This window comes from Denticeps clupeoides, chromosome 9, assembly GCF_900700375.1.
Source record: "Denticeps clupeoides chromosome 9, fDenClu1.1, whole genome shotgun sequence".
NCBI classification, from domain to species: Eukaryota; Metazoa; Chordata; class Actinopteri; order Clupeiformes; family Denticipitidae; genus Denticeps; species Denticeps clupeoides.
Genome location: NC_041715.1, coordinates 22244065 through 22256126, shown reverse-complemented (window position 1 = coordinate 22256126; position 12062 = coordinate 22244065). Strand labels below are relative to the sequence as shown.

Genomic DNA, 12062 nt, shown 5'->3' with positions numbered 1-12062 from the left:
GAGATTTGCAAATCATAAATGTTTATCAAAGTTTCATGCAGAATAGGACATACAGGTCATTGGAATATTTAGAAATGTACCCATAATTTCCTAAACAATAGAAAAGTTTGTGGTTAGCCAAAAAGTGGAGATAAATCTACACCATGTGACTTTAAAAACATAGAAGTGCAGTGGAACAGAGCACTGTACCATAAATCTAACTGTTAGTGTGATGAAAGGGATTTTCAGACTCACTGATAAAGTTTCAGTGCTGTCTTTACAATCCAGAACCATTGTCAGTGTTTAGTCTCAGCATCAGTTTTCATAACATCGGGCCAGACCGCCTTTTCCTATCCCCTATCCTCATGACCTCTCAACATCCTTTCCTAATTACACATGAGGCAGACATAAACACTGATGCATGAGACCACAGGGAAGAGGTTTGTTACCTTCATGCTGAAAGGTTTGTCTGGACAGTGGTTTTAAAATGATAAGAACTAGACTGCCTCATCTCTATTGTTGATGGCTGGTTTCTATGGCATCATTTTGGTGCTTTGATGTGTCATCCATGCAAAAGGTAAATAGTTTCAAAATATGTATAAGGGTGGAGTCAGAAACTTACCCTTGTCCCCTTCTCAGGGTAACATTTGCACCCTCCACTGCAGTCCCTTCCACCACATGGCACATTGGATTTGCCACCCTAAGAAAGAAGAGGAAATACTCATTTAATGTGACCTTAAAGTGAAGGAGAATTGAATACATTAAAACGTTACAATAGTGATACTGTCATGAGATGACATGGTTTATTATATCACATACAGTATGTCTCAATGGGCTTTGACAGGCCCTACAGTTGGCCCTTCGGCACACAAGGAAAAACTCCACTAAAAAGTGATACTGAGATACTAAAAAGTTATACGCCCTCCCAGGGTAATTGGTGTCAGTGGTGATGATTTGTCCAGGAAAAAACAGTCCAACAGGTATAGTAGTGAACATTCGCATGACTTACAACAAAGGGGGTTTAATTTCAACAATCATGAGCACGTACACAGACAGGAGAATGACCTTGACCCGATGGCGACACAATACAATAGCCATACATTTATAAGTACACAAAGACATATACAATCAGGGTACTCAGGGGCACAACATCGAAAACATGAAAACTCCAGACCAAACCGCGGAACCAGAGTATTCCAATATATGCTTCTTTATCCTTGCTTACTAAAGACATTGTTAGGGATACAGATAGTTATCAAGCAGTAATTTCCTATTTTAATCTGTTTGTTTATATAAATACAGATTAAATCTAACATTAGCAAACATACACACAACTGATACCAGAGACTTTTTCTGATGCATTTGACGCAGTGTTTAACTCACACACCTTCCATAACCATCCTGGCTTCCAGGGTGGGGATTTGGAGCATCAGCCCACCGCATGGTGCACACACAAAAACACACATGGGATTCACTTACACATATAGAAGATTCAGAGTCACCAATTAACAAAGTGTGCAGGGACAAAACCGGAGAACCCAGAGGAGAGCAAACTCTCCTCACATACAAGGTCTGAGCCTATTGTAGAGAACACACTATTACTACTGAGCTGAGCGGAAATAAGTGTTCTACTATATGCAGCATACTATGGCCTTAGGAGCTGTTGTGCTTTAACATGTGGGGGAAGTTTGGAGTGACCCCCTGAAGAGTCCCGTGTCTGTCGGCATTTCTGTGTAAATGAATAATGTCCGTCACGGCTGCGATGCAAACACCTACACCGTCATTCACATCCTGGTCCTTTTCCTGCCCCAAGCTGCTAACCCGATCCGGCTTCTGATACAGCACTGCTGGGAACTGCATGGAGAACTGTACCATGGACCATGTTAGAAATACTTCTACTACTATTTGAATGTATCTTTGCTGTCTCTGGGAAAAATTACCAGTTAATTTAAACATAATTACACAAAGTAGAAGAGGAAGAATCAGAAGAATTCTTCCTTGTTACCCCCGACTGGACATCACTGTATAGCAGACAAAAGGCATATTGATCGCCCACAAACCCAGCCCACAAAGGGCTCATTTTGTGTGGACGAAAATGGCCTCTGTGGAACTGTATCGCTCCCACAGACGTTGTTTGGTTGTCGTTGTCTGACTCTGAAGACCGCAGGTTTCCTCTTTACATTTGTGCTCAGCATGTTTCAAAGGGAGCACAAGTGGTTCAGCAACACAGCACAAAATCCTTTACATGAACATGAATGTATGTGTGCATGACAGATGGGCCCACTAACCAAACCAATCTGTGATACTTGAACTGGACAAATAATCATGAGCAGCTGAAATTGCTATTCCACAGGCCCATGGCCCACCTTTCTTGCAGTTTATAAAAAGCACAGCGACAAATGTGAGGACATAAGGATGAAATCTGGGTTGACAGACTAGGACACGGACAGCAAAATGAAACCCATAGACATGAGAAAAATGTGAAACAACAATGATTTATCTTGATTATTATTGCAGATGGAGAATAAAGCATTGTGTTACATCCTGTTCCATTCCCGTACATTAACCTAAAAAAAGTTCCTTTCACATATCTGTTTAAGCAATCATTCTACATCTGAGTGTGTTTGCATGTCCATCAGCTACAGTTTCACTATGTTTTTGACTGTACTATTATAATCTGATTCGATCATGACAAGGACACAATAACAAATTACCTTTTTTTACTACAGTAATTTTTCTGAACATTTCAGTTCACAAATGAATAAATCCTGTTTTTGTGAAACAGTCTACATTACATAGGTTACATTACAAAGCAGCATTTCATCTGATGTGTGGGAGATTATATGGTGATTGTCATTTTTATAAACATTACACAGGAACAAGTCCCTTTTTGCAGGGTCAAAAAGAGGGTTAAAATGCCAATGCAGGCAATAAGAATAAAGACAGCTCTTGGTACTCGTTTGAAAATGATCTTACAGCACAATCACATTACTCACATCATAGACCACAAGTTATCCATTAAAATGACTGTACAGGTTATGTTGCTTGTACATCTGTGCACATCTGTGTATGCAGTAGCCCACTGATAAACCCCGAATGCAATGGTAAATCTGTCAAAAGAGATTTCAATATAATAAAGGCCATTATAGAGGAACCGTGACTTCAGGACTGGCAGCTCAAATTCCCCACTGATGCAAATTGATTAACCTGCAGAGTTACAGATGTAAAGAAGTAAATTATTGACAGGCGGAGGGCATCAGGGATCTTTTTAGGGCGCAGAGGCAAGGCTTTGACATTCCACAACTCAGCATGCTTTAAAACTGGATGACTGCGCCTGCCACAACATGCACCACAGACCTCAATAATACTAGACACATTCACATGTTCTTAATTGGCCAACAATTGTTTGAAATTGACAAAAAAGCATCGGAAAGGTTGTTGTTGTTGGACATTTTCCTGCTTTGGTTAGTGTTTCCCTGTTTGACTGGTTAGTGTTAGAATAAATGTATGCTTGCTGTGTTTTATTGTAATTTATTCAATTCTATGATGTAGTAGATGTGCACAGCTTGTATAACAGTGTGAATTTACAAAATAACTAAACACACAGACATTAATGTCTAAACAGTGACTCAACAAAAGTGAGTACATGTCCAAGTTGTGCCTAAAGTGTCAATAATTTGTGTCTGGACACATGCTTGGCCAGCAATGGTTATATTGGAGGTGTGTTTGGGTCGTTTTCGTGTTGGAATTCGGCCATGTGGTCCAGTTTCTAAAGCCATGAGGTGCCATGTTGAACTTCCAGCGCCCAGTATGAGAGAGTTTAAGAGCGACCAAGTTTAACACACCTGCTCTTAACCTGAGACCTTGTAATACTAACCAGTCACAGGACACTGGGGAGGGAAATGACTAAAAAGGGACAACATGGGTGTACTCACATTTTTTGCCAGTGGTTTAGACATTAATGTCTGTGTTTAGTTATTTTGAGCTGTACAAGCTGTACACTGACTACTTTATATTGTATCAAAGTGTCATATCTTCAGGATTGTCTCAAGAAAATATATAATAAATATCATAAATTCATGTAAATGTGAGGGTAATTCATATTTAACATACCCTCTTTAACTTTCCTTCATGGAAGAACACTAGCCTTCATCAGCACTTTAGTCAGACAAAACCTGCCAAAAATCCAGTTACAGGCCTGCATGTTATACAACATCTCTTTAATCAGAATCCTCATCCTGGGTTCTTTCTTTTTTGTCTTACTTAATGGGTGACACTGAGACAGGGGAAGTCTGGTTGGTGAATAACAGATGGCCTCAGCTTCTCACACCCTCACACTTTTCTTACCTGAGCCTGCCTGCTGTACTCAGTATCTCTTCCCGACTTGCGATTGATATCTGGAAACCACAAGATCCATGACATTCAGTAAAGCTCCAGACCAAACAACTCTGACTCAGCAGCACTATACTTCCATACGCTACAGATCAGTATGTACATGTGGACACCGTTTCATTCCCAAAAGCCAAAGCAACCATGTGAGGCAAGAAAGAGGTTGATGTGTGGGTTGCAGTGGAGGAGGCCGGAGCACATTAACAAAGGAGTGTGTAAGGAGTTTGTACTAAATCATTATTTTTATCAGCTAGGAAATTATCATTGGAGCGAGGGGTGACTGGAATTTCGATGTGGTGAAGGGGTCCAGGGTGTGAGTTTCCTGAACAAGTTCCATCTGCTGCCTGATGTTAATAGTGGTGTGGGCCCTCCTCAGGGGGTGGGTGGGCAGGGGGCTGTATAGGGGTCACGCCCTGCAGCTGTTCATAGTCATCCCCAGCACGTGGGAAAAAAGCTCTCTCTCTCTCTCTCTCGCTCTCTCTCACACACACACACACACACACACACACACACACACACACACACATACACAGAGCAAATCCATATGTTTGATCCAAGAGTCGAAAGGAATGTTTTGTGTCTTGGTGCCAGGTGTTCTAGTCCCAGCCTACTAAATGTGAGTCATATAACAAATAAGTTTGATATGTGAACATCAATTTGAGTCAATTCTTAACAAAAATGGTTGAGAACCTGTACATTTCACAGAATGAACTGTAAAAACATTACAAGAGGGTCCCATGTACAGGGAGTGCAGAATTATTAGGCAAATGAGTATTTTGTCCACATCATCCTCTTCATGCATGTTGTCTTACTCCAAGCTGTATAGGCTCGAAAGCCTACTATCAATTAAGCATATTAGGTGATGTGCATCTCTGTAATGAGAAGGGGTGTGGTCTAATGACATCAACACCCTATATCAGGTGTGCATAATTATTAGGCAACTTCCTTTCCTTTGGCAAAATGGGTCAAAAGAAGGACTTGACAGGCTCAGAAAAGTAAAAAATAGTGAGAGATCTTGCAGAGGGATGCAGCACTCTTAAAATTGCCAAGCGTCTGAAGCGTGATCATCAAACAATCAAGCGTTTCATTCAAAATAGTCAACAGGGTCTCAAGAAGCGTGTGGAAAAACCAAGGCGCAAAATAACTGCCCATGAACTGAGAAAAGTCAAGTGTGCAGCTGCCAAGATGCCACTTGCCACTAGTTTGGCCATATTTCAGAGCTGCAACATCACTGGAGTGCCCAAAAGCACAAGGTGTGCAATACTCAAGAGACATGGCCAAGGTAAGAAAGGCTGAAAGACGACCACCACTGAACAAGACACACAAGCTGAAACGTCAAGACTGGGCCAAGAAATATCTCAAGACTGATTTTTCTAAGGTTTTATGGACTGATGAAATGAGAGTGAGTCTTGATGGGCCAGATGGATGGGCCCGTGGCTGGATTGGTAAAGGGCAGAGAGCTCCAGTCCGACTCAGACGCCAGCAAGGGCTGGTATCATCAAAGATGAGCTTGTGGGGCCTTTTCGGGTTGAGGATGGAGTCAAGCTCAACTCCCAGTCCTACTGCCAGTTTCTGGAAGACACCTTCTTCAAACAGTGGTACAGGAAGAAGTATGCATCCTTCAAGAAAAACATGATTTTCATGCAGGACAATGCTCCATCACATGCGTCCAAGTACTCCACAGCGTGGCTGGCAAGAAAGGGTATAAAAGAAGAAAAACTAATGACATGGCCTCCTTGTTCACCTGATCTGAATCCCATTGAGAACCTGTGGTCCATCATCAAATTTACAAGGAGGGAAAACAGTACACCTCTCTGAACAGTGTCTGGGAGGCTGTGGTTGCTGCTGCACGCAGTGTGTGTTTCTGGCGGCCCCTAGACATGTGTTTCTGGTGGCCCCTAGACATGTGTTTCTGGTGGCCCCTAGACGTGTGTGTTTCTGGTGGCCCCTTGATGTGTGTGACGTGTGTTTCAATGATGTGTGTGTTAAACCATTGTACCATATCTGCCTTGTTAGTTTCACTGTGGTGACATCTTCTTTACAACATCAAACAAATCAAACTGTGTCTTAACATTGATGCTACTCATATACTGCAAATCTCTACTTGCTGGGCTTCTGCTGAATACTGTACTACCTCTTCAGAAGTGAAGATAGACAGAGGCTCTCCAATCTGTGCCTTAAAGTGCATGAAAAGATTTAAAATTTTATTTCTTATATAGCCCATAATCACATACAGTATGTCTCATTGGGCTTGAACAAACAATGTTCTTCAATGTCAAATTACAAAGGCATTGCAAATCTCATCAACTAGAGTGCACAACATCATCAAAAGATTCAGAGAAACTGGAGATATCTCTGTGTGTGAGGGACAAGACTGAAGACCTTTATTAGATGCTCGTGGCTTGTGCCTTCAGATGACACTGCATCACTGCATGACATTACTAAATGGGCCCAGGAACACTTCCAGAAACCACTGCCTGTAAACTAGGGGTGTTGAAAAGAATCTAATAATCGTTGCATCATGATGCAGACATGAATAATACTGCATTGATGCAGTGCAGAACATAATCGATTATACTTGGTATAATTTCAAAATTTCAAATGAGCTAATTTTGTTCATAAAATTGTCAAATTTTTCAGTTTAAACATGTATTATGTCATATGTGTCCTGTTATGAGTACAATATTAGATAGTGTGATTTGAAAGTCATTTAGTGCTCATTTAATTAAAATGTAAACACATGTCCCACCTTCTCACCCAGCTACTTGGAGATGGTCTTGTAGCCCATTCCAGCCTAGTGTAGGTCCACAATCTTGTCCCTAACATCCTTGAAAAGCTGGTTGGTCTTGGCCATGTTGCACAGTTTGGAATCTGGATATGTTGATTGCTTCTATTGACAGGTGTCTTTTATAAAGGTAACAAGATGAGAAGCTCTCAATCTCAGCTCCTTATCTGTATAGAATTCAACTGGCAGACAGAATCAGCAGGGGATCAAATAATTCTTTCACTGCTGTTCAGCAAAGTGGAAAAATGAACTCTGCATGATGTTTAAACCAGCCCATAGTCCTCATAGTAACAATTACCAGATGTAATTTAATAAACACACATACAAAAGGAACCCCAACATCCAATACACAATTGCCCATTGTGTAGGACAAACAGCCAAAACCTCTTCAAATGTGATATTGTTTGTGCTGGCCAAGGACCAGCATATCCTAAGACAACAGTATAGCTCACATGAAATGTCTTCCATTATAAAGATAAGGCAAATGAATGGCTATTCAGGGCAGCCATTTTAACGACAGAGCATGCACAGCTTCCTCTTCTGTCACATTTCATTCCCAGCCTTCCTCTTCAACTTCTAATGTGTTATGTTCTGACAACAGAACTTCTTGCTGTTGAAACATTGTAACTGACACATTTGGTTGTTCTCAAGCAGTGTTGAGTATAGGGTTTGTAATGACAATACACACCCTACGCACTTTTTTGTCTAGGGATAATTATTTGAAATTCATATTTTGCTATGTTTGCTGGGGAAGGCATACTTTTCTTCTGAAAATTAATTACTGCAAATTGTTAGTGATTTGTGAGCCTCGGGGTGCCACTCTCAACATGTGGTGGAAACTTCCCTGAAGAGATGGAATGTCTGCAATATTCCTGCAATATCAGTGTATGGCTTGTAACCTGGGTGAAATGTGTCCGACTTCAGAGAAATGCCTGAATTAGGGCATTTGTGAAGAATGGCGATTAATCAAATTTTGAAATATTTGAAGTTGTGAAATATTTCAAAAACTGGGAAATATTCACCTGCATGCAGAAACAAAATGGGTGACCACTATGTAGTCACCTGAACCTGGCATTAGATTAGGATCAGCTGCTCCTAGGTAGACATGCATGTCTTTACTTACTGAATTTGTGATAAGTAATAAGAGAAATGCCACACCAGCAGTGGTATAAAACATTTAACAGCATATAGGGGGAGAAGCATTCCTTCTGTTCAAGCATTTGTGAGGCTGTAGGTCTGTAGGCTTCAGGAAGTGTCTATTTCCCCTCCACAATCCCAATGGATGTTGCACAAAACTACAGCCGCCCCCCCACACCCCCTCCAGCATGGGAAACATCATTCTATGCCAGAAAGAATGACAAAAAGAGGGTAAGTATGTGAGGGAGCAAGAGACACTCTGGCATTCCTCCCAAAATCATCATGGTTCTGGTTTCCATTTTGGAAAAACCCAATACGGTCCTGCACAGCTGGAGATCTCACCGCCCACAAGCACAGCTGAACTTCATTTCCCGGGTGTCCACACCTCTCATCTGCACTTCCTGCTTTTCACAGGCCATAAGTGGGCTGGGAATTAAACTGGTCCAGACTGGACCTCTCTGTTTCTCCTCCTCAGATAGGCTTCTTCTCACCTACCTCACTAAAGGGACATACAGTAATGCAGTCACGTAACAGTCTCACAAGTGCTGACCTTTGACAAGTGGGAGTTTTATTCCTGCTGCTCAAAAAGACTTTCTAGGAACTCAGGAAGGAAAGTGAAAGTGACTGGGCCAGTGTCTATATGTGACTTCTCTGCACACAGTGTAGAGCAGTGTGTGAATTTCTTTTGTTTTTACAGGGACCAAATGACCACATAAATAAAGGAATGTATACATTTTCTGTACAAAGTACAGAATGCAATTAATCTCCATAGAAAAGTCATGAGATTTACTTGAGACTGTCACACCATATAGTCCGTACACAAATCTAAAGATATCTAAATAAGAATGATACATTTACATTTAAGGCATTTGGCAGACGCCCTTATCCAGAGCGACTTACAACGTGCTTCCATGTTACCATCAGTGAAGTTGTAGTTTCTATACATATAAGTCAAACAATAAAAAGGTTACAAGTTTTCTCTAAAGAGAATATTTTACTTGAGCCCTTTCACTTGAGACAAGTAAAATATCACTTTAGTAAAAGTCAGTAAATGGTCTGAATAAAGATTTTTGTGAAAGTAAAACTTTTTAGAACACTGCAGACATAAAGGTGCTACTAAATTCAAAAAGTTTGAACTTTAACCCTAACTTATATCACAAATTGAATCGCAAAAAAAAAATCTAATTTGCCCAAATAATTTACAGTATGAAATCCAAATTAAAGATCTGTGAATTAGGGTATAGTGTGTTATTTCCCAGCCACACATTAGGACTATACATATATTGCATTTAATGTGCATGTCAAATTTGTTCCAGTCCCAGGAAAAGTGTAAGAACATTTGCTCAAGTAAATTAGATTAGAATAAATGAAGGACTCCAGGACACCTGGTCATCCATTAGCGCTCACACTGGCCAAACAGAGTCCAAATAAGATAGAAACCACAGCTGGGTTCGTCCCCCTTACCTCATCGGCTTAGCCTCCAGTCACCAGAGAAACAGGAGACAAACCAACATGACAAGAGCTGCACGTGCACCAAAGAAAGTGAGAGAGCCAGAGAGCAGACAGACAAACAGACACACTGTTTATCCAAGACATCATCTGTCACCACTGGGTTGGACAAAGACCTGCAACATTTCCTAACCAAGCTTCGCGAACCGTAATTTAAAACAGACTGAGGGCAGCAGCAAGGATCTGGCTATAAATGGAAGGCAGGAAGAATAGGACCACAGTGGTTTTTGGCCTGACTTCTCTGGGGAGAGATAAAACAGGAGTCAGAATAGATCATATCGTCATTTGCAAAGTAACATGAAATTCTGTGCAAATTAAAACACGCATTTCAGTGTTCAATTGTGAAGTTGAAAGTTGGGATGATATAAAATAGCAATAAATTGATTCTTGAACGGGAGTATTTTATGTCATCCCCTTGGCAGATTTAATTATGGCAACATGTACAGAATCCTATTTGCAGGTAACACATTTTTCATATAATGGTAGGATCATTAAAGCACCGGGGCAATGCCAGGAGGGTGTGTGTGACTTTTTTTTGCACTGAATAAGAGCACGCATTATATATGAAGTGCAGTGAACAAACCGGCGAAGGCGGAAAGAGAGGGAGATATTGATACAAATGCAAGATGTGAATAAATGACGAGGCGTATGTAACGCTTGGCTTCACTGTGACTACAGTGACAGACAATAATTGAAAAGACTGAGCTGATCTAGGGTGACCATACATTGTCGCCCATATGTTCTCATGCTCTCTGCGAATGTTTGACCTGTGTGAGTGTTTTTATTAGCTGCCTTTTAAACTTTTAAAGACTTTGTAAGACCACTTTAAATTAAATTTAAGACCCTTGTCACACCTTTCCTGGCATATGAAAAGGTCAAGTGCTACAAAGCTGCCAATATAAATATTTGCAGTTTTGTATAGCCATACCAACAGGTTGCAGAAAGTGTGAGCTTTTAGTTTTCCATATTGTTCTTGGTCATGTTTCATCAAAATCACATGAAATTTGGGCAGGATGTTATCAAGAAGTTCCACTTGAAGCACTGATAAGGATTTATGATAAAGAATATCATATGTTGAACAGTGACTTAACACTAAAAATGTTCTTCCTGAGGAAAGACAGTTTAACATACATGCACCAAACTTCCTGGTTTTATAAGTCTGAAACTGCCTGCTTGACACAGATATGGGTTAAGAATCTAACAGAACACTACACACACGGTTTTATCCTGTATTACCCCACAAATGATTCTTGAAGTGAGACCTTGAGAATATGACCACACAAAATGCCCTGTGGGATCCGATTAATTCAGCCCCACACATGTCAGTGTTGCCATAAAGTTTTTGCCATTAGATTTTTATAAAATGTATTGTACACATGCATCAGTAACACATTTCATGAACTGTGCATTATACTGTTTGTAAAATCCACCTCTGGGCAGGACAGTGCCTCTCCCTAAATCTGGGGTCTTTCTCCCATTCATTTCTGTAAGTCTGATGGCGATGTTGCGTATGCTTACTCTTTGTGCTTTCCGAAACTGCAACTCCATCATGCAAATCCTATGAGGCACCCTCTAGGTCATATATCAAGAAAATCTCGCACATACACCACAGACACTGCTTTTCCTCATGCATCTACATACAAAGCTCGCACACACACCACTTTTCTTCACACATCTACATCAGCCAGTCCTAGTGCATGGCACATTGCTCAGCCATGCCTTTTATCACAATATCCTTGGTCTTTTACACTGTACACTTTAAGATGATCTATAAATATGTATATTTATACATATGCAGTAATTTCTATTTTCCCATCTTTATGATACAGTGCCTTGCATGTAGCAATATGGAAAATAAGAGCCTAAATGTAGGTGGGAACGTTAACAGGAAGCAGTTGATTGAATTGTATTGGTTAGCCACTTTTGGGGGTATATCTTCAACAGACAAGAATGATGAAGGGAGAACCAACAAAGTGAAAAGACATCTGTCAGAAAATACTGTAAATAAAACAACCAAAAAACATTCTACACAGAGGTCTCGCCTGTCCTCAGATAAAACATTTTAAAAAGGGGGGACTGGCCATGTGACTCAATGCCCGTATTTGAGATGAAGGCTTGCAGAAGATAACATCTTCTCTGCAAGGCTGGAGAACAGAGGGAGGGTTGAAAGTGGAACGTGGATGACCTATGAGCATGCATTTGGAGCTGAAGTTTACACTCTCAAGGATGAAAGTATAAAACTGATAGCATAAATGTTCTTCAT

General features: G+C 40.6%; 1 protein-coding gene across 1 annotated transcript in view; it reads right to left on the bottom strand.

Annotated features, from left to right (window-relative positions):
* col4a2 (collagen, type IV, alpha 2) overlaps positions 1-12062 on the bottom strand; it is a 66637-nt gene that overhangs the window by 50848 nt on the left and 3727 nt on the right. The window contains exon 4 of the mRNA XM_028990758.1: positions 602-679. Within this exon, the coding sequence (XP_028846591.1) occupies positions 602-679 (78 nt within the window). The remainder of the gene's footprint in view (positions 1-601; positions 680-12062) is intronic.